The sequence below is a fragment of the Balaenoptera borealis genome (assembly GCF_965194805.1).
Source record: "Balaenoptera borealis genome assembly, chromosome: 16".
Taxonomy (NCBI): Eukaryota; Metazoa; Chordata; class Mammalia; order Artiodactyla; family Balaenopteridae; genus Balaenoptera; species Balaenoptera borealis.
In genome coordinates this window covers 30363769-30384194 of record NC_138872.1, presented here as the reverse complement: position 1 = coordinate 30384194, position 20426 = coordinate 30363769, and the positions used below count along the sequence as shown (strand labels likewise).

At 47.0% G+C, this 20426-nt stretch overlaps 1 protein-coding gene and 1 long non-coding RNA gene across 3 annotated transcripts in view; both read right to left on the bottom strand.

Annotated features, from left to right (window-relative positions):
• LOC309612911 overlaps positions 1 to 20426 on the bottom strand; it is a 130209-nt gene that overhangs the window by 27880 nt on the left and 81903 nt on the right. The window lies entirely within an intron of this gene.
• Positions 13502 to 15465, bottom strand: MRPS26 (mitochondrial ribosomal protein S26). Of its 2 annotated transcripts, none has more exons than XM_082359212.1 (4): positions 15185 to 15465; positions 14944 to 15090; positions 14726 to 14856; positions 13502 to 13996 (listed from the first exon to the last, which is right to left on the bottom strand). In XM_082359212.1, exons 1-4 carry the CDS (start codon positions 15394 to 15396, stop codon positions 13857 to 13859), a joined length of 630 nt encoding a protein of 209 aa, XP_082215338.1. In that variant the 5' UTR covers positions 15397 to 15465; the 3' UTR covers positions 13502 to 13856. The 2 variants fall into 2 exon arrangements, with proteins under 2 accessions (XP_082215338.1, XP_082215339.1); XM_082359213.1 differs by having other exon boundaries at positions 13502 to 14002; positions 14733 to 14856; positions 15185 to 15459.

The following is a 20426-nucleotide window of genomic DNA, read 5'->3' as shown; positions in this document are numbered from 1 at the left end:
CTTGGTATGATTTCAATTTTCTTAAATTCTGAGGCTTGATTTGTGACCCAAGATGTGATCTATCTTGGAGAATGTTCCGTGCGCACTTGAGAAGAACGTGTAATCTGCTGTTTTTGGATGGAATGTCCTATATATATCAATTAAATCTAACATGGTCTATTGTGTCATTTAAAGCTTCTGTTTCCTTATTTATTTTCATTTTGGATGATCTGTCCATTGGTGTAAGTGAGGTGTTAAAGTCCCCCACTATTATTGTGTTACTATCGATTTCCTTTTTTATAGCTGTTAGCAGTTGCCTTATGTATTGAGGTGCTCCTATGTTGGGTGCATATATATTTATAATTGTTATATCTTCTTCTTGGATTGATCCCTTGATCATTATGTAGTGTCCTTCCTTGTCTCTTGTAACATTCTTTATTTTAAAGTCTATTTTATCTGATATGAGTATAGCTACTCCAGCTTTCTTCTGATTTCCATTTGCATGGAATATCTTTTTCCATCCCCTCACTTTCAGTCTGTATGTGTCCCTAGGTCTAAAGTGGGTCTCTTGTAGACAGCATATATATGGGTCTTGTTTTTGTATCTATTCAGCCAGTCTATGTCTTTTGGTTGGGGCATTTAATCCATTCACGTTTAAGGTAATTATCGATATGTATGTTCCTATGACCATTTTCTTAATTGTTTTGGGTTTGTTTTTGTAGGTCCTTTTCTTCTCTTGTGTTTCCCACTTAGAGAAGTTCCTTTAGCATTTGTTGTAGAGCTGGTTTGGTGGTGCTGAATTCTCGTAGCTTTTGCTTGTCTGTAAAGCTTTTGATTTCTCCATCAAATCTAAATGAGATCCTTGCCGGGTAGAGTAATCTTGGTTGTAGGTTCTTCCCTTTCATCACTTTAAGTATATCATGCCACTCCCTTCTGGCTTGCAGAGTTTCTGCTGAGAAATCAGCTGTTAACCTTATGGGAGTTCCTTTGTATGTTATTTGTCGTTTTTCCCTCGCTGCTTTCAATAATTTTTGTTTGTCTTTAATTTTTGCCACTTTGATTACTATGTGTCTCGGCATGTTTCTCCTTGGGTTTATCCTGTATGGGACTCTCTGCGCTTCCTGGACTTGGGTGGCTATTTCCTTTCCCATGTTAGGGAAGTTTTCGACTATAATCTCTTCAAATATTTTCTCGGGTCCTTTCTCTCTCTCTTCTCCTTCTGGGACCCCTATAATGCAAATGTTGTTGCGTTTAATGTTGTCCCAGAGGTCTCTTAGGCTGTCTTCATTTCTTTTCATTCTTTTTTCTTTATTCTGTTCCGCAGCAGTGAATTCCACCATTCTGTCTTCCAGGTCACTTATCCGTTCTTCTGCCTCAGTTATTCTGCTCTTGATTCCTTCTAGTGTAGTTTTCATTTCAGTTATTGTATTGGTCATCTCTTTGTTTGTTCTTTAATTCTTCTAGGTCTTTGTTAATCATTTCTTGCGTCTTCTCAATCTTTGCCTCCATTCTTATTCCGAGGTCCTGGATCATCTTCACTCTCATTATTCTGAATTCTTTTTCTGGAAGGTTGCCTATCTCCACTTCATTTAGTTGTTTTTCTGGGGTTTTTTCTTGTTCCTTCATCTGGTACATAGCCCTCTGCCTTTTCATCTTGTCTATCTTTCTGTAACTGTGGTTTTTGGTCCGCAGGCTGCAGGATTGTAGTTTTTCTTGCTTCTGCTGTCTGCCCTCTGGTAGTTGAGGCTATCTAAGAGGCTTGATGGGAGGCTCTGGTGGTGGGTAGAGCTGACTGTTGCTGTGGCGGTCAGAGCTCCGTAAAACTTTAATCCACTTGACTGTTGATGGGTGGGGCTGGGTTCCCTCCCTGTTGGTTGTTTTGCCTGAGGCAACCCAACACTGGAGCCTACCTGGGCTCTTTGGTGGGGCTCATGACAGACTCTGGGAGGGCTCATGCCAAGGAGCACTTCCCAGAACCTCCGCTGCCAGTGTCCTTGTCCCCACGATGAAACAGAGCCACCCCCCGCCTCGCAGGAGACCCCCCAACACCAGCAGGTAGGTCTGGTTCAGTCTCCCCCAGGGTCACTGCTCCTTCCCCTGGGTCCCGATGCGCACACTACTTTGTGTGTGCCCTCCATAAGTGGGGTCTCTGTTTCCCCCAGTCCTGTAGAAGTCCTGCAATCAATTCCCACTAGCCTTCAAAGTCTGATTCTCTAGGAATTCCTCCTCCCGTTGCAGGACCCCCAGGTTGGGAAGCCTGACGTGGGGTTCAGAACCTTCACTCCAGTGGGTGGACTTCTGTGGTATAAGTGTTCGCCAGTCTGTGAGTCACCCACCCAGCAGTTATGGGATTTGATTTTACTCTGATTGTGCCCCTCCTACCGTCTCACTGTGGCTTCTCCTCTGTCCTTGGACGTGGGGTATCCTCCTTGGTGAAGTCCAGGGTCTTCCTGTCAATGATTGTCCAGCAGCCAGTTGTGATTCTGGTGCTCTCGCAAGAGGGAGTGAGAGCACGTCCTTCTACTCCGCCATCTTGGTTAATGCCTGTTTCCTTTACTTTAACCTTTGCTTTTCGTTGCTTTTGTTATTATTATAATCACTGTCTATAGCTGTAAGCATACAAAATGGCCTGCCACAGGGAACCCTGCCCCTCTGCCTGACTGTTAAACTAGAAGGCCTTTATTCAGCTCACAGAGAGACATTCTGACCCTGCCCACCTGAGAATGGCTGCAGAAAAGAAGAGATTAACACATCTCCTCCCCATGCGGGCTGAGGGAGGAGATTTTGCAAGACAAATGGTCTTTTTTTTTTTTTAATTTATTTATTTATTTTTGGCGTGTTGGGTCTTTGTTTCTGTGCGAGGGCTTTCTCTAGTTGTGGCAAGCGGGGGCTACTCTTCATTGCGGTGTGTGGGCCTCTCACTATCGCGGCCTCTCGTTGCGGAGCACAGGCTCCAGACGCGCAGGCTCAGTAGTTGTGGCTCACGGGCATAGTTGCTCCGCGGCATGTGAGATCTTTCCAGACCAGGGCTCGAACCCATGTCCCCTGCATTAGCAGGCAGATTCTCAACCACTGCACCACCAGGGAAGCCCGACAAATGGTCTTTTTACTTTACTTCCTCACCTCTTCCCCCTCTCTGTTCTATAAGAGAAACTGGCATCCAGACCCTGATAAGACGTGTTTTGGGGGTACACTAGTCTGCCATCTTTTCGGTCTGCCAGCTTTCTGAATGAAGATGCTATTCCTTGCCTCAACACCTCGTCTCCCAATTTATTGGCTTGTCGTGCTGCAAGCAGAGCAAGCTTGGACTCAGTAACAATACACGAAGCAAAAACTAACAAAACTAAAAGGAGAAGTAGACAAATCCACAATTATAATCAAAGACTTTAATAGTCCACTCTCAGTAATTGATAGTAGTAGACAGAAAATCAACAAGGATACAGAACTGAACTCCACCACCAACCAGCTGGATCTAATTGACATTTCTGCAATACTTAACTCAAAAACAATATACACGTCACTCAAAAACAAAATACACATTCTTTCTTTTTGTTTTTATTCCTGTTGGGATTTTCTTTTAACCACTTAAAAATATTGAAGTATAGTTAAGTTACAATGTTGTGTTAGCTTCAGGTGTATAGCAAAGTGATTCATATATATATATATATATATATATATATATATATATATATATATATATATATACACTTTTTCAGATTCTTACAACACATTGAATATAGTTCCCTGTGCTATACAGTAGGTCCTTGTTTTTGTTGTTGCTTTTTATTGAAGTATAGTTGATTTACAATGTGTTAATTTCTGCTATACAGCAAAGTGATTCAGTTATCCATATATATACATTCTTTTTTTAATATTCTTTTCCATTATTGTTTATCACAGGATATTGAATATAGTTCTCTGTGCTATATAATAGGACCTTGTTGTTTATCCATTCTATATATAATAGCTTATATCTGCTAACCCCAAACTCCCACTCCATCCCTCCCCTAACCCCCTTTCCCTTGGCAACCACAAGTCTGTTCTCTATGTCTGTGAGTCTGTCTCTGTTTCGTAGATAGGGTCATTTGTGTCATAACTTGTTTAAAATATACATTCTTTACAAAAGCACATGGAACACATTGACCAACAGACTATACTGTGGGTCATAAAATAATATCTAATTGATAAAACAATATCACAACTTTAATCAAAATTCCAGCAGGAATTTTTGTAAATACAGACAAGCTGAATCTAAAATTCAAATGGAAAGCAACGGAACTGGAATAGCCAAAACAATTTGGTAAAAGAAGAATAAAGGTGGAGGAATCATACTACCTGATTTTAAGAATTACCATAAAGTTACAATAATCAAGACACATAGACCAGGGGGACATAATAGAGAATCTAAAAATAGGTCCACACAAATATGGCCAACTGATTTTTTCAAATACTGTATTTTAAAATATTTAAAGACTCACAAAAAGTTGCAAAAAATAATACAGAGATTTAACCTATACCTTTTACGCAGCTTCCCTTAAGATCCCCCATTGATAGTGTTTTACATAACCCAAAACCAGGAAACTGACAAAGTCAGTTTATTTATTTATTTATTTATTTATTTATTTATTTATTTATTTATTTATGGTTGTGTTGGGTCTTCGTTGTTGCGCGTGGGCTTTCTCTAGTTGCAGTGAGCGGGGGCTACTCTTCAATGCGGTGCGTGGGCTTCTCATTGTGGTGGCTTCTCTTTGTTGCAGAGCATGGGCTCTAGGCATGTGGGCTTCAGCAGTTGTGGCACGCGGGCTCAGTAGTTGTGGCTTGCAGGCTCTAGAGTGCAGGCTCAGTAGTTGTGGCGCACGGGCTCAGTTGCTCCACAGCATGTGAGACCCTCCTGGCCCAGGGCTCGAACCCATGTCCCCTGCATTGGCAGGCGGATTCTTAACCACTGTGCCACCAGGGAAGTCCCAAGTCAGTTGATTTTTGACAAACGTTCAAAGGCAATTCAAAGGAGAAAAGCTAGTCTTTTCAACAAGTGGTTCAAGAAATACTAGATATAATATGTAAAATAATGAAACTTGACTTAAACTTCACACCTTATACAAATATTAACTGACATGGATTATAGATCTAAATGTAAAACTGAAGACTATCAAACTTTTAGAATAGTAGAAAAAAATGTTTATTGCCTGTGATTAGGTAATGAGTCTTAGATATGACACCAAAAGCATGATCCATGAAAGAAAAAAAATTGATAATCTAGGCTTCATCAAAACTAAAAAATTCAAATAAAAATCACAATGAGACACCCATTGGGATCTATCAAAATCAACCAACCAACCAAAAACAAAAACAGAAAATAACGTGTTGGCAAGGATGTAGACAAATGAACCTTTGTGCACTATTGGTGGGAATGTAAAAGGGTACAGCTGCCATGGAAAATAGTATGGTGATTCCTCAAAAATTTAAAAATAAAATTCCCATATGATCCAGCAATTCTACTTCGGGGTATATATCCAAAAGAATTGAAAGCATGGTCTTGAAGAGATATTTGTATACCCATGTCCATAGCAACATTATTCACAATAGCCAAAAGGTGGAAGCCACCTAAGTGTCCATGGGTGGATGAATGGGTAAACAAAATGTGGTATATACATACAAAGGAATATCATTGTATTTCAATGATCAGTGTGACCTTTTTTAAAAAGGAAGGAGGGAATTCCCCGGCAGTCCAGTGGTTAGGACTTGGTGCTTTTACTGCTGGGCCTGGGTTCGATCCCTGGTCGGGGAACTAAGATCCCACAAGCTGCGTGGTATGGCCCGAAAAAAAAAAAAAAAAAAGAAAGGAAATTCTGACACATGATGCAACATGGATAAACCTTGAAGACATCATGCTAAGTGAACAAGCCAGTCACAAAAAAGACAAATACTGCATGATTTCACTTATATGAGATATCTAGAATAGTCAAATTCATAGAGACAGAAAGTAGAATGGTAGTTATCAGAGGCTCGAAGGAGGGGGAAATAGGGAGTTGATTTCTTGGGTAGATAATAACATTAGAGTTATTTTGGAAAATGACCTTGTTCTGAAATGATATATGTCTAAATGTTTAGAGATAAAGTGTGATGGCTGCAACTCACTTTCAAATGAGAGACAGAGAGAGGCAGACTGCAAATGTACAGAGAGCAACAGATTTAAGAGACAGAGTGATGTTAGAGGAAACAGACTGAGAGAACAACCACCTAGGTTCCTGATGCCCTTCCTTCTTTCATTTCTTTGTAAAAATAATGTAGTCAAATTTACCAACTTTTGAAGGCCCTGTCACTGTCTTGGTGAGGCTGCCCTCTGCTGGAGGTAGGGGCAGCTGCAGAGTGGATCTTGGCTTCCTCCGGCAATTGATTCCCAATTTTACTGTATTTGGCATATAATTCTTTTGAGGAATCACCATATTGTTTTAGTTCGTGGTATGAGTTTAAGGCCATTCTCTAGTTTCATTAAAAAATAGCATTTAGGGGCTTCCCTGGTGGCGCAGTGGTTGAGAATCCGCCTGCCAGTGCAGGGAACACGGGTTTGATCCCTGGTCCGGGAAGATCCCACATGCCGCAGAGCAACTAAGCTCGTGCGCCACAACTACTGAGCCTGTGCTCTAGAGCCCGTGAGCCACAACTACTGAGCCCACATGCTGCAACTACTGAAGCCCACACGCCTAGAGCCCGTGCTCTGCAGCAAGAGAAGCCACCACAATGAGAAGCCCGCACACTGCAATGAAGAGTAGCCCCCGCTTGCCGCAATTAGAGAAAGCCCGCACGCAGCAACACAGACCCAACACAGCCAACATAAATAAATAAAATAAATAAATTAAAAAAAATAGCATTTAACATGTATTGAGCACCTACTAAGTCCCAAGCACTGAACTTTAGCTTTACATGAATGTCTCATTTAATTACAATAATCTTATACGTAGATATCAGTATTATTCCTATTTTACTTTTGAGGAAACTGAGGCATAGAGAGACTAAGAAATGTTCCCAAAGACATTGGGAACAAAGTAGTATGAAGGGGAGCTAGGATTCAAACCCAGGCAGATTGCACCAGGTTTGTAACCACTAAGCTACGTAGCCTCTCACCATGCTTTCTATATTTTTATCTTATTCATATGGATTTCTGGATTGAAGCAGTGAGCAGGGAAATCATGCAAACACTCCCATATCTCTTAGAGATTTTTAATTTCTACTATAAACTCACAAAAGGGTCCCGGAAGCCACAAGGTGTGACTCAATCAGCTCAAGTCATCCCCAAATTAGTTTTCTGGAGCAGTTATTCCACTTGCAAAGATCATCCAAAAACAAAAACTTAAATTTTGCCAGGTCAGGAAGTAACTGAAATACTGGAAATTGTTATTATTGGCTATATAATTTTATTTTTTATTTTTTTATTGAAGTATAGTTGATTTACAATGTTGTTAGTTTCAGGTGTACAGCAAAGTGATTCAGATATATATATATATATATATATATATATATATATATATATACACACACACACACACATATATATACACATATATATATATATAAATTCTTTTTCATTGTAGGTTTTTTACAAGATATTGAATATAGTTCCCTGTGCTATATAGTAGGTCCTTGTTGGTTATTTTATATAGAGTAGTGTGTACCTGTTAATCCCAAACTCCCAATTTATCCCTCCCCCTGACCTTTCCCCTTTGGTAACCATAAGATTGCTTTCTATGTCTGAGTCTGTTTCTGTTCTGTAAATAAGTTCATTTGCATCATTTTTTTTTGATTCTACATATGTGATATCATATATTTGTCTTTGTCTGATTTACTTCACCTAGAATAATAATCTCTAGGTACATCCATATTGCTGCAAATGGCATTATTTCATTCTTTTTTATGGCTGAGTAATAGTCCATTGTATATGTACACCACATCTTCTTTATCCATTCATCTGTTGATGGACACTTAGGTTGCTTCCGTGTCTTGGAGATCGTAAATAGTGCTGCTATGAACATTGGTGTGCATGTATCTTTTCTAATTAGTGTTCTCGTCTTTTGCAGATATACACCCAGGAGTGGGATTGCTGGATCATACGGCAACCCTATTTTTAGTTTTTTAAGTAATCTCCATACTGTTCTCCATAGTGGCTACATCAATTTACATTCCCACCAACAGCGTAGGACGATTCCCTTTTCTCCACACGCTCTCCAGCATTTATTATTTGTAGACTTTTTTTTTTTTAATGTGGGGGAATGATGATTTATTGAAGGACTGCTATGGGCTGAGTGATTTATTTGTAGACTTTTTGATGATGGCCATTCTGACCAGTATGAGGTGATCCCTCATTGTACTTTTGATTTGCATTTCTCTAATAATTAGCAATGCTCAGCATCTTTTCATATGCCTGTTGGTCTTCTGTATGTCTTCTTTGGAGAAATGTATACTTAAGTTTTCTGCCCATTTTTTGGTGGGGTTGTCTCTTCTTTTTGATATTGAGTTGTATGAGCTGTTTGTGTACTTCGGAAATTAAGCCTTTGTTGGTCACATCGTTTGCAAGTATCTTCTTCCAGTCCATATGTTGTCTGGGAAATTTGTCATTTAAAAAAATTTCCGGGGGCTTCCCTGGTGGCGCAGTGGTTGAGAATCTGCCTGCCAATGCAGGGGACACGGGTTCGAGCCCTGGTCTGGGAAGATCCCACATGCCACGGAGCAACTAGGCCCGTGAGCCACAATTGCTGAGCCTGCGCGTCTGGAGCCTGTGCTCCTCAACGAGAGGCCGCGATAGTGAGAGGCCCGCGCACCGCGATGAAGAGTGGCCCCCGCTTGCCACAATTGGAGAAAGCCCTCGCACAGAAACGAAGAGCCAACGCAGCCATAAATAAATAAATAAATAAATAAATAAATAAATAAATAAATGAATGAATGAATGAATGAATAAATAAATAAATAAATAAATAAATAAATAAATAATGACCCCAAAGTTTTTAAAAAAAAAGAAAACTAAATTGAAGCGTTTCCACCTACATTAAAAAAAAAAGAAAAAAGAAAAGAAATGTGGCTGTCTGAATTGAGATGTGCTATAAGTGTAAAATACACTCCGGATTAAAAAAAAAAAAAAAAAATTTCCGAAGTGCTGAATGTCACAGGCAGCAATAAAATATTCAGAGGGAAAAAACCATGTGTCTCACACAAAGAAGTGACAATTCTGATAAATGATGATAAAAGAGATGTATATAGAACAGCTGCTTACAAACTGCTGTTTTCAGAAATATGTATTTTAATGACCTTTGCCAAACAATAATTTGGAGATATTTTACATGAAACTCTTCTTGACAAATAAAATTTGTCTATTATTAAAAGTTAGAATTAAACTATATGTTTTTAGACAAAACTATATTTGAAAGTATCACATTTTTCAGATTAAAAAACAAGCTAGTGATATGCTGTTTGTTGCTACTGATAATTTTTGCAGAATTTCAGAAAGTATGAATCCCTGATTGCCAAAATATATGACTGTCTCAAATTTCATTTCGCCTTATTTTAAAGAAGTCCCCATAAAACAATTCTGCCTATACCATTCTAAATACTGTAAGTTGTGAGAAACAGTGCTTCTAAAAAAATTGGTTTGTACCAGTTATTCATCCATAGCTCTCAGATTCACAGGGGGCTGGAGGCCTGCACACATTTCCCAGCCTTCCTTGCCAGCTGTCTTCCATTATGACAGTAACATAGGAGTGACTGACAAAAGATTTGTTTTTAAAGCCAGAGGAAGGGCAAATCCACATTTCCCCTCAGCTTCTGGTACTTCTGGCAGCTGCAGCAGCAGTGGAGGCGGTTAAGTGTGGCTCCTGGGTTCCTTCCTGCACAGGCACAGCAGTTCCAGCAGCAGCAGCAACGGGTCAGCCAGCACCAGCACTTGTGGGCTTGGCTCTGGCAGTGACAGGCAAAGGTGCAATAGTCACGGTTGATGTTTATACCTCAGTTATGGGTTTCCCAGACACAAAGTCCCACTCTCAGACCATTTTCTCCTGCATGAGCCAGCATTAAAAAAGTGAGTGTGAACATAACATTTCCCTCAGCGAGGGAAAATGCCCAAAGAATGGTGGAAGATTATTAGATATCAGTGACCCACAGAGCCACTGTAGAGTACTGGTGAGGGTGGGGCTTATGCAGCTCTGCCTTTCTTTATGTCACTTTATTGGGCCCCGTGGCAGTATGGTGTTCTTCCTTACAGGTTCTTGATCTCAAGGCTTTGTAAACTGCACTATGAATTTACCCAGACATGGATGTTCACATTCATGGCTTATGCATTTACCTGCACTGAGGAAATAATCATCGAAGCACCCCTCAGGAGAAATGCCTGTTTGTCTCAGGATTTGGGATTGCAAATATCGCTTTTGATTTCCTATTTGGGAAGGAAAAAGAGTTCCAAGCTTGACTCTTCCTGCCAGAATTCAGAATTGCCCTCATTTTAGCAGTCAACTAGGCTTGCTTCCTAGGTATCCATTTCACTTCTGTACTTGTGTCAGGAAAATAACCACAGGGTTAAGTTCAGGGGGAAATTTCCCAAAGATTTCAGGGAACATTGGATACACACAGAAAATTTGAAGTATACTGCAAAAATATGGGGAATGACTTTAGGCTTACTGAGGTCTAGGTGGTCTCCTTGACGGAACAGACAGAGGCACCCGGCACCCATTCACGTGGCAAATACATTCTTTTCTGTCCACCTGGACTACTACTAGCAGTATGCCTTGCCCTGGCAGCAGTATATCACCACAACCCAGCCCAAGAGGTGAATAACTCTGCACAGTCCAATCCTCAAGACCCTGGCCACCCACCCCAAGGACATAATGGTGGTCCACTTCGCTGATGTCATGCTGCTTTTCCTAGAGAACTGGAAGTGGCAAGAATCCTGCGTGTTTTGGTAAAACACCTATGCTTTTTTTTTCTGGCCATACCACGAGACTTGCAGGGGCTTGCAGGATCTTAGCTGCCCAACCAGGGATTGAACCTGTGCCACAGCAGTGAAAGTGCCGAGTCCTAACCACTGGACCACCACGGAACTTCCCAAAACACCTATGCTTGACTGGGGACATAAATCCTGGGAAAAAAGTGCTCACTCAACCAAGTTCTTGGGGGTCAGCATACCTCTCCCAACAAGTGAAACACAAATTCTACTTGTCCCCATCCTCTCTACCCTATTGTACACAAAGCACGGTAGGCCTCTTCAAATTTTGGTGAAAGCATTTACATTTGGGTATTGTGCTCCAAATGCATTTATTGGGTAGCCCTCAAATCTACTACTAAGTGGGGCCTTGAGCAAGAGAAGATTCTCTCTAGGAGGTACAAGCTCACGTTGTCTGTAGCAGATCCAAACCGTATTTGGAACTTGAGGTAAGAATCAGAAGAGGCCCTGGTGTTTCTGAGCAAGACTGGCCATCAGGTTAACTATTAGGGTTCTACTGGAGATTAGGCATTCTTCCATGGGACACCACATAACTCTGCAACCTGGACTGGGTATGATCTGACAGCTTACGTGTGCACCTAGCAGCACTTTACAATCCATTAAATGCAGGTACAGATGGCATTAGGCTTGAATTAACCCTGAAGTTACTAAACTGCCTATTTGTGCCAAAACCAGTAAGATGGCTGTGGGTGGAGAACAAAAATGTTCATGCTTGGTTTACAGGTAGCTCTGCATGACATGCTGCTATCAGCAATGAATGCTAAGGAATTATAACCCCATGCAGGACACCAGTGAAGGAAAAGCAGCCCAAAGACAGAGTTTCAAGAAGGTATGACACTGTCTCCTGTACCTGAAGACAGATGGCTTGTCTGGATCCTGATAGAGGAGCAGGGACTTCCCCAAACAGGCTCAATGTCCCATGTGAAAGCTCACCAAAGGCTTCCTCTGCAGGGGACCAGATGGCCCACTCCTCACCATAACAAAGCCCAAGGCTGTGGGCATAATCCATGGCCCACAGTGTGTGCCCATCAGCTCTCACCCTAGAAATTCCGCTGAGCACCTGAAATCCAGGACTCCACTGTGCTGTGCCTGGGCTCAGTGCCAGGGAAGAGCTATTACCAGCCTGAGGAGGGAGGCCATTGCCCTCAGGGATGCAATACCCTGATGGGGACTGTGTCCTAGGCACTATGATAATCATGGCCCTTTGCTTGCATCTCTATTACCTGCTTCCCTACCTGAATGTGAGGGATTGCCCATATTCCCTAAAAGGTTTTCATTTCTTGAGGGTCTCAGGTCCTATCTACAACATGGGCATTAGGGAAAGAAGCAAGGATTCTGTTCTGTTTTTTCCTCTGGTGGTATCTAGGCAAAGTTCAGTGAATGGTGGCAAAGGGACATAAGCTCTGGCTCAGAGAAACATGTCTCTTCCTCACCCTGGATGTTCTTGGAGGGCCTGCACCTGAGTAGGGGCTGTGGATCTGTATGCTCACTTATTCAACCTTGTGAACTTTATTTTATTTTAATATTTATTTATTTAGGCTGCACCGGGTCTTAGTTGAGGCCTGCGGGATCCTTTAGTTGTGGCATGCGGACTCTTAGCTGTGGCATGCATGCAGGATCTAGATTCCCAACCAGGGATTGAACCCGGGCCCCCTCCATTGGGAGCACAGAGTTTTACCCACTGGACCACCAGGGAAGTCCCCAACCTTGTGAACTTTAATCACAAGTATTTCTGGTTTGCTCCAAGTGCTTGACAAGCCACACGGACCTTATAAAGGTCAATCAAGCCTCTGCCAGCACCAATCTGGTGTGTGGTCCAACGAAGCTGGCACTGCCAGGGTAAATGTGGGTCACCGAGGCCAAGGGTGGAGAGGGCCACCAGAAGAAACGGGGTCTTCTTGCCTTCTGTGTCTTGGGCACACCAGACCCTGGCCAGCAAAACTCAGGGTCAAGCAGAAACAGGTCTTTGGCCAGTGGCTACTTTGTGGCTCAGTTACTGGGTGATACCTGCTCCTTGCTGGAGCCTGAAAGCCCTAGATCAGGGGTCAACAAACTTTTTCTGTAAGAAGTCATATAGGACTTCCCTGGTGGTCCAGTGGTTAAGACTCTGCACTTCCACTGCAGGAGGCACAGGTCTGATCCCTGGTAGGGGAAGTTCTGCATGCCGCATGGTGCGGCCCTCCAAAAAAAAAAAAAAGTCATATAATGGGGGGGGGGGCAGCTAAATTAGGAGTTTGGGATTAAAATATACACATTACTATATATAAAACAGATAACCAGCAAGGGCCTACTGTACAGCACAGGGAACTATATTATCTTGTAATAACCTATAATGGAAAGGAATCTAAAAAATAGATGTATATGTATAACTGAATTACTCTGCTGTACACCTGAAACTAACAAAACATTGTAAATCAACTATATTTCAATTTAAAAAGGCACATAACAATATTTTAGACTTTGCAAGTCATAAGGTCTCTGTTGCACCTGCTCATCTCTGCCATTGTAGTGTGAAAGCAGTCAATGAATAGCTGTGGCTGTGTTCCAATACACTTTATTTACAAAAAGAAGCAATAGGTCAGATTTGGCCCAAGGACTGCAATATGCCAACCACTGACCTTGAGGATACTCAGGAGATGACCTGGCTGCCGAGGGGACTATGCTCCTCTGTGAGATGGAAACTTCTAAGGTCTGGTGTTTTGCTAAGAGTTGTACATGGGTGCAGAACAGGGCACTGTGTGTGTGGAGTTTCTGACCAAGTGGTGGGTGCTGAGGCCCAAAAGTGAAGGCTGCACTGGAATAGGTAGAGCCTCCTCCTTCATAAGAAACAACTGCTTTATTCCAGATCAGGCCCAATCCCCCCACCCCCACGGTCCCTGGGTGGGCACTGTCCTTACTGGGCCCTCAGGAGCCCTTGTGCTGTGGCCTGACCACCAGCCCCTCTCTGGTGATGGCCCAATTGTAGCTCTTGGGGGAGTCCAACGCTTCTTCCACCCGCGCCTCCAGGTTCTCTCGGGTGATGAAGTTTTTTGCCTCCTCCTATTGGAAGAGAGAAGGCCAGCTGAATGGGAGCCCTCAGAACATGCCTGCTAGCCTTTAGCCCACTGAGGGAGGGGCTCCAGCTCTCCTGTGGGAAAGATGTCTGCAGCCCAGGTCTTCTCTGAGCACCCCGCTGACCTTCCAGTGGAAGAACATCAGGCAGCTTTGCCACATTCAGTTCTCTTAGACAATCCTCCCCTGGACACTTCGGCCAAAACCCAGACACACCAGCTGTGACAATTCACTGGGTGGAATCAGTCTCTCAATATTGCCTAGATCTCTCAATGTCTCTCAAACTGTCCTTCTCCCTCTATTACTTTAACTCAAGCCTCATTCATTCTCGCTGGATCACTTCTAACTGGTCTCCCTGCTTTTAAGTCTCACACCTGCCATCCCAGGCCAAAATGTTTAAACCCTTCGGTGACTTTCCCACCCTCACGGCAAAATATAAACTCCTTGGGGAACGCGGGGGCCAGTCTCACAGACAGCGGCTAGCCACGTGAACACTGCAGTGTCAACTCTCACCTCCGGGTCTTCACGCCTGACAGGCACTCTCCCTGCACGCCTCCTCTTCCAAATCCTCACTTGCTAACCCCGTGTCAAGACTCAAGGCTACTCTCTTCCCTCTGCATGTAGCCGGGCCCCACCTCCCCCACCTGGCTGCGCGCAGGACTCGCGGCACCGGCGGAGTTCGCGGCCTGCAGCCCCACCCTCTGGAGACACGGCCCACCTGCAGCTGCAGCACTTCACGCTCCTTGAGCTGCGCCCAAGCCTGCGCCTCTCGGGCCTGCCGGGCCTCCTCCTCCGCCTGCCGCCGCTCCTGCTCCCGCGCCTCCTGCCGCAGCCTGGCCATCCTGGGAGGAGTGAGAGGCCGAGGTTGAGCGTGGCTGGGTGTCTCCGGGCCGGCAAGGTGGCCCCGCCCCGCCTCCCGCCCCACTCACCGCAGCTCGCCCAGCCGCTGGTTCTCCGCCTGGTTCCAGGCCATCAGCTCGCGGTGCTCAGCGGCGTCCTCCAGTGCCTTGCGCTCTGCCAGGACCCCGGCCCGGGCCTCGTGCACCTTCTTGCGCACCTCGGACACGAACTCCAGCCTGGACGGAGACGCGCCCAAGGTCGGCACTCTCTTCGCCCGCCCGCCCTAACACACACGCCGGACGGCACCGCCTCCCCCTCCGTCACACACACCTGAGGGCGCGCACCGTCTGGCGGTACTGACGGTAACGCTCCGTCAGCACGAAGAATTCCGCAGGATCCACAGCGGGGGGGGTCGCCACGCGCCCGACCTTGGACTTGGCCGGCGGGTCGTGGCGGGTCTTGCGGCAGCGCACGGGGAGCAGAAACGGGGCTGGGGGCCGGGCCATGGGACGCGCGCCCCGGGCGCTCAGCGTGCGAAGCATGGCCAGACCGCCCAGCGTCCGGCACGCCGCAGGGCATTACGGGGGCCCGGAAGTGGCCGCGGGGCACCACGGGACGCGTAGTCCGCGGGCTCCGCCCCCACCCTCTGTTGCCCGCTGACATTTGCGTCCGCCCCCGCTCCCCGGAACCTGGCTGTGTCCTCTCTGCGGGGCCGGGTTCCGACCTGCATCCCTCCAGCCCCCACCCGGGGAAGGGTCTCAATGGAGAGAGAGGGGACAAAGGATGCAACAACTTCAGGGACCTCACACCTTTACTGGAGGGCAGCGGGGCGCGGCGCTCGGGGTCGGGTCTGCGGGAGGAGGGGGCGATCATTCCCCGTGACGCTCTGGTCACCTGACCGCCGAGCTGCGGCCTTACCCTCCCCCTCCTCTTCCCTCGCCTCCCGGCTTGGCCTCGCTGCGCAGGATTGGCCGACGGCCGGTGTTGCGGCTCCCACGTCCTGCGGACGCCCCCTAGCCTCCTAGAAGACCCAGCCTGCGGGTTCTCTAAGTCATTGTGCTAACGGGCGTTGCCCACCTGATATCTAAAAACCGGAGCTCACACCGACTGAAATTAGGCGATAAGGTCTTGCCTTATAGGAATTTACGCTTTCTCCTGTAGTTATCGTGCTCCCATGGTGCACTTTAAAATACAATTTGCAAAATAATAAACCATCTCCCTACACCTATCTTCTGCTATTGGCCTTGGGGAGCTCTGCAATCACTGAGTCATTCCCAGTGCACGTATCAATGACCACCTGGTTATCGGGGCCGTACTGCGGAGTGTGAGGTCGCACCCCTCACCTCTTTCCACTGGCTGTGGGCCTGCCCACCTTGAGCCACACTGGCTTCACTTGGCTGTCTAGAAGCCTGGGGGACTTCACAGCCGCCCCTGTCTTATTTATGGAGGTTTTTAGTACCTCCTTCTAGTCCACTAGTGACTTCTAATCTTTTACTTTAATCTAACATAGTATTTCATCATAAATTGTCTAGGATTGGGGCTTCCCTGGTGGCGCAGTGGTTAAGAATCCGCCTGCCAGTGCAGGGGACACGGGTTCGAGCCCTGGTCCGGGAAGATCCCACATGCTGCGGAGCAGCTAAGCCCGCGAGCCACAACTACTGAGCCTGCGCTCTAGAGCCTGCGAGCCACAACTACTGAGCCCATGTGCCACAACTACTGAGGCCCGTGCGCCTGGAGCCTGTGCTCCGCAACGAGAAGCCACCACAGTGAGAAGCCTGCGCACTGCAATGAAGAGTAGCCCCCCTTCGCCGCAACTAGAGAAATCCCGCACACAGCAAAAAAGACCCAAGGCAGCCAAAAATAAATAAATAACTCAGTGGTGTATCATTCCCCCTCACCCCCAGCCAGTTCTTAGCTGGCCCCTAGTGGCCAACGCTGGGGGCCTTTCACTCTACTTACCAGCAGTGTCTGCACCAGGTGCTGCTTCCTGCAGAGGAGCCACCGGGCCATGGTCCTACTTTCCCTGGGCACACTGTCCTTATGGGGAGCCAGAACATCGCTTGGGAGGTTGGGGACAATTTGGCCTGGGCTGTGAGCTGCAGTGCCCAGAACCCTTCCTTAGAAGGGAACTGAGGCTGCAGCCTGCCCTCCCCACCTCCACCCAAGGCTTGAGGTAGATGAAAGAGCCCCAGCCAGCACCTTCTTCTTCTCACTTAGGCTGGGGAGACCCTTCAACTCACCTGGGGGCCCAGGAGTATGTTGGGGGTCATGGAGTGAGCTGGAGGCTTGCTTTCCTTCAGGGTGCCAGCTGTGGGACCAGTGCTGAGCCTTCGAGGGTTCAGGGTGGGTGGTCAGCAGCAGCACCAGGAGGCCTAGCCCAAAGCTGGCCATGGCAGGGCTGCTCCCAGGGACAGTGGACAGCACTCGAGGAGTGCTCCCATCCGTACCCCCTTCCTCTTCCTCCGGGGTCCCCTTGGACAACTGGCGTTGCAGGGGCAGCTTCAGTGTCTCCTCATGTTCTTCTCTCTTCTGCTATTGCTCCTTATACCAGGACTACAGGGGTCTGGACCCTGAGGGCTCCTGGCAACTAGCCACCTCCCAGAACCCCTGGGGCACAGAGGCTCCCCGCTTTGCCAGTTGAGGGCCTTCCGCAGTAGGGCAGGACTACCCTTTCTTCCCTCAGGGATCCCAGAAGTGAGAGAAGGTTGGAGAGGGGAACAGAGGAGTTGTTCAAGAGACAGGCAGCAGTGTGGGGGCATCTGGGGCACCCAGTGCTGGGGGATGTTATTGGCAGGCCCTCAGCTCCTTTTCCCTGTGGGTTGCTCTCTCTCTTCCATGGCAGTTGGGGATGTGGAATGGATGTGTGGTGGTTACAGGGGCAAGGGTTTCTGCCCCTTGTCCCTCCCACGCTAGGGGCAGCAGGCACAGGAATAGTGTTGCTGGGGAGAGATGAGGGAAAGGGGGCTTTTCTGGGCATGGGTCAGGGGTAGGGGGACTTGGGAGGGGGAAGAGGAGCAGTGTACCATGCACCCAGAATAGAGCTCCATCCCGGAGCCCCAGCCCTGGGGAGGGCAGCCTTTTCACTCACTGAGGGAGAGCTGTGGATGAAGTGGCTCCTTTGAGGTGGCTCCTCCAGGCAGCAGTGGAACCCAGGCAGCCAGACCCAAGATTTATTGCTCAGGTAGTTCCACCCACTGCTCTGGGCCCACAGACTCCAATGATGTCTCAAAGAGGGGACGGGTGGCAGCTCGCCACCAACTCTCTTCCCTTCCCAGTGTATGTTCAGCTGCTGGTCCTGGGGTCACCAGACAGATGCCTCCTTCTTCCATCTTCCCAGGGATCTGAAGTCACAGGACTCCTGCTTCAGCCTGGCCTATGCCCCTGAAGTCTCATCTAGCCACTTCCCTAGCTGCATTCTCAAGCTCCTGCCCTTAGGTCTAGAAAGCCCTCACAGCCCTCTCTGACACAGCAAATTATGGCCCTAAGAGAGGCAATGCCTGGGGTCTCCCTGAGTCCCACCCAGCTCAGGACTTTCTCTGGTAAAAAAGTGGGGGCCTAAGAGTGAGGAGCCCAGCAGCCTGTTAAGAAGTCTGGGGAGAGCTATGACCACTCTTCCTGAGGGCTTGTTTGCCCACTTGTAAAATGGGTTGGGTGGGATGGTCCTCATCCACACACCTGGGCACCAGGACTGGGTCACTCCAGGTGGAAGTAGGTTTGGGTGGGGCATAGCTACCCCACAGGTGGCCTCTCTCTCCTCCAAGCAGGTCCCTGACAGGGGGCCCAGTTAAGGGGGCAGTGCAGCCTTTGTGGGCCTATCCAAAGGTGGTAGGAATAATTTTGTCCCTCAAGGTTCCAACCCCTCCTCATCCTGTACTTGGCCCAGGACCATTCATGGATTTGGGCACAGCCCCTGGAATGCCAGAAACGGCTCCCGCCTTAGTCTGCATCAGCTCAGCTTTCCGCTGCCAGCCACCAGCCTCTGGGGGGCAGAGGCCAACTTATAGGGTTAGCCAATCTCCGCCTTTGGACAGCAATTTGAACAGCAAGTGCGAGGGCAGGGTCAGGCTGGGCATCGCAGTGGCTGGTCACTGGGAGAGCAGGTGTGTCAAATTCTGTGGCAGAGATGGGGGAGATGACATCATGGGCACCTCGACTTCAGCTGCCCAGGCAGAAGGGCATGGGTGAATTTCCAAACTGACTTACCTGAAATGAATATTTGGACCGTATGATCAGTTAAACTGTTTTGGGAAACAGATTTTGTCCCTTTATGTATTGGTTAACCAAGTAAATTTTAGGAAAACATTTGCTTTGTGGTTTAGTGAAAACAATTCTTTGAGTTCAGTAAACTAGCTTAGTTCTGGTTTGGGTTTACAGAATGTTTTATTCAAAGGCCCTGGTGTTTATTTTAAAAAAGGAATGGGGTGCCTTTATTTTTTCTGTAATTTGATTGTGGTTTTTCCTGAAAAATCCAAACAAGAACAAGCTTCCCAGGGGAAAGCTTCCCTTTCTTTCTGGCCACATACTTCGCCTTTCAGGAATATTTGCTTTCCCCTTCCAGATTATAAACTCTGGAATTCATCCTTGTATCCCTCTCAGCAGGACACAGAAAGCCATTTGTTCAGCACTGAGCTCTAGCTCACAATCAGCCCTGAGGCCACATTATTCCAGTCTGGGGGCTGCTGTAATCAGTTGGGAAAGCAGAGGTTTTGAGTTGAATGCTCAGGTGCTGTAGGAGCACAGAGGGGCACACCCCCTGAGCAGGTGGTCTGGGTGAAGGATGGAGAGTTAGCTAGTCTCAGCAATAGGGCTGCAGTGGGTGCTCTAGGGTAAGAGACAAAATGGAGAAGAGCTAACACAAGAACTACGGGGGGATCTGTGGGGGGAGCAGGCCTGTGGGTTTGGTGCTCAGTGGGAGTAGGGCTGGGACGGGGTGGGTGGGGGCAGAGAATGCTGGAGGCTGAACAAAAGGGCAGTGGGCTTTGGCGACTGGGCAAACCGCTGGGTGTGCAGAGCCCGAGACTGGTGCCTCTGGGCCACCCTGTGGAATCACAGTAGGAAGCGGGGTGTGTGGACCAGGAGCTCAGGGCTGGAGGAGGGCTGAGGGTCCACACCACACAGACTGCAGGAATGCCTGACCTCTGAGGAAGGGGGCTGTGGAGGAAAAGCTACAGAGTGAGGATAAAAGTCAGGAGGCAGTCATTACACCAAGCGGGGTGCTAGTGGACAGGGAGACAGTGGATCCCTGGGGCTCAGCACTGAGGATGAAAGGGTAAGGAAGGAATATGCGGGAATGGAAGAACTTAGGCTGGGGGAAGTGCTTGCTTTTTCTTCTTTTAAATGAAAGACGAGCATATTGGGCAGGTGGGGGTAGAGGATGAAGGAAAACCCAGGACAGAGACAATTTGATGAAGTGAGGTCTCTGCAAGTGTGGCAGGCCCCAGAAGTTTGGGTGTGCAGTGGGCACAGTCACAGCTGACTGGCTGAGGAGTGGGCACTAGATGAAGCAATCTCCTCTGCCCTTCCCACACAATTGTGCCATGTGAGCCTCAATACACTTCCCTTTGAGCCTGTC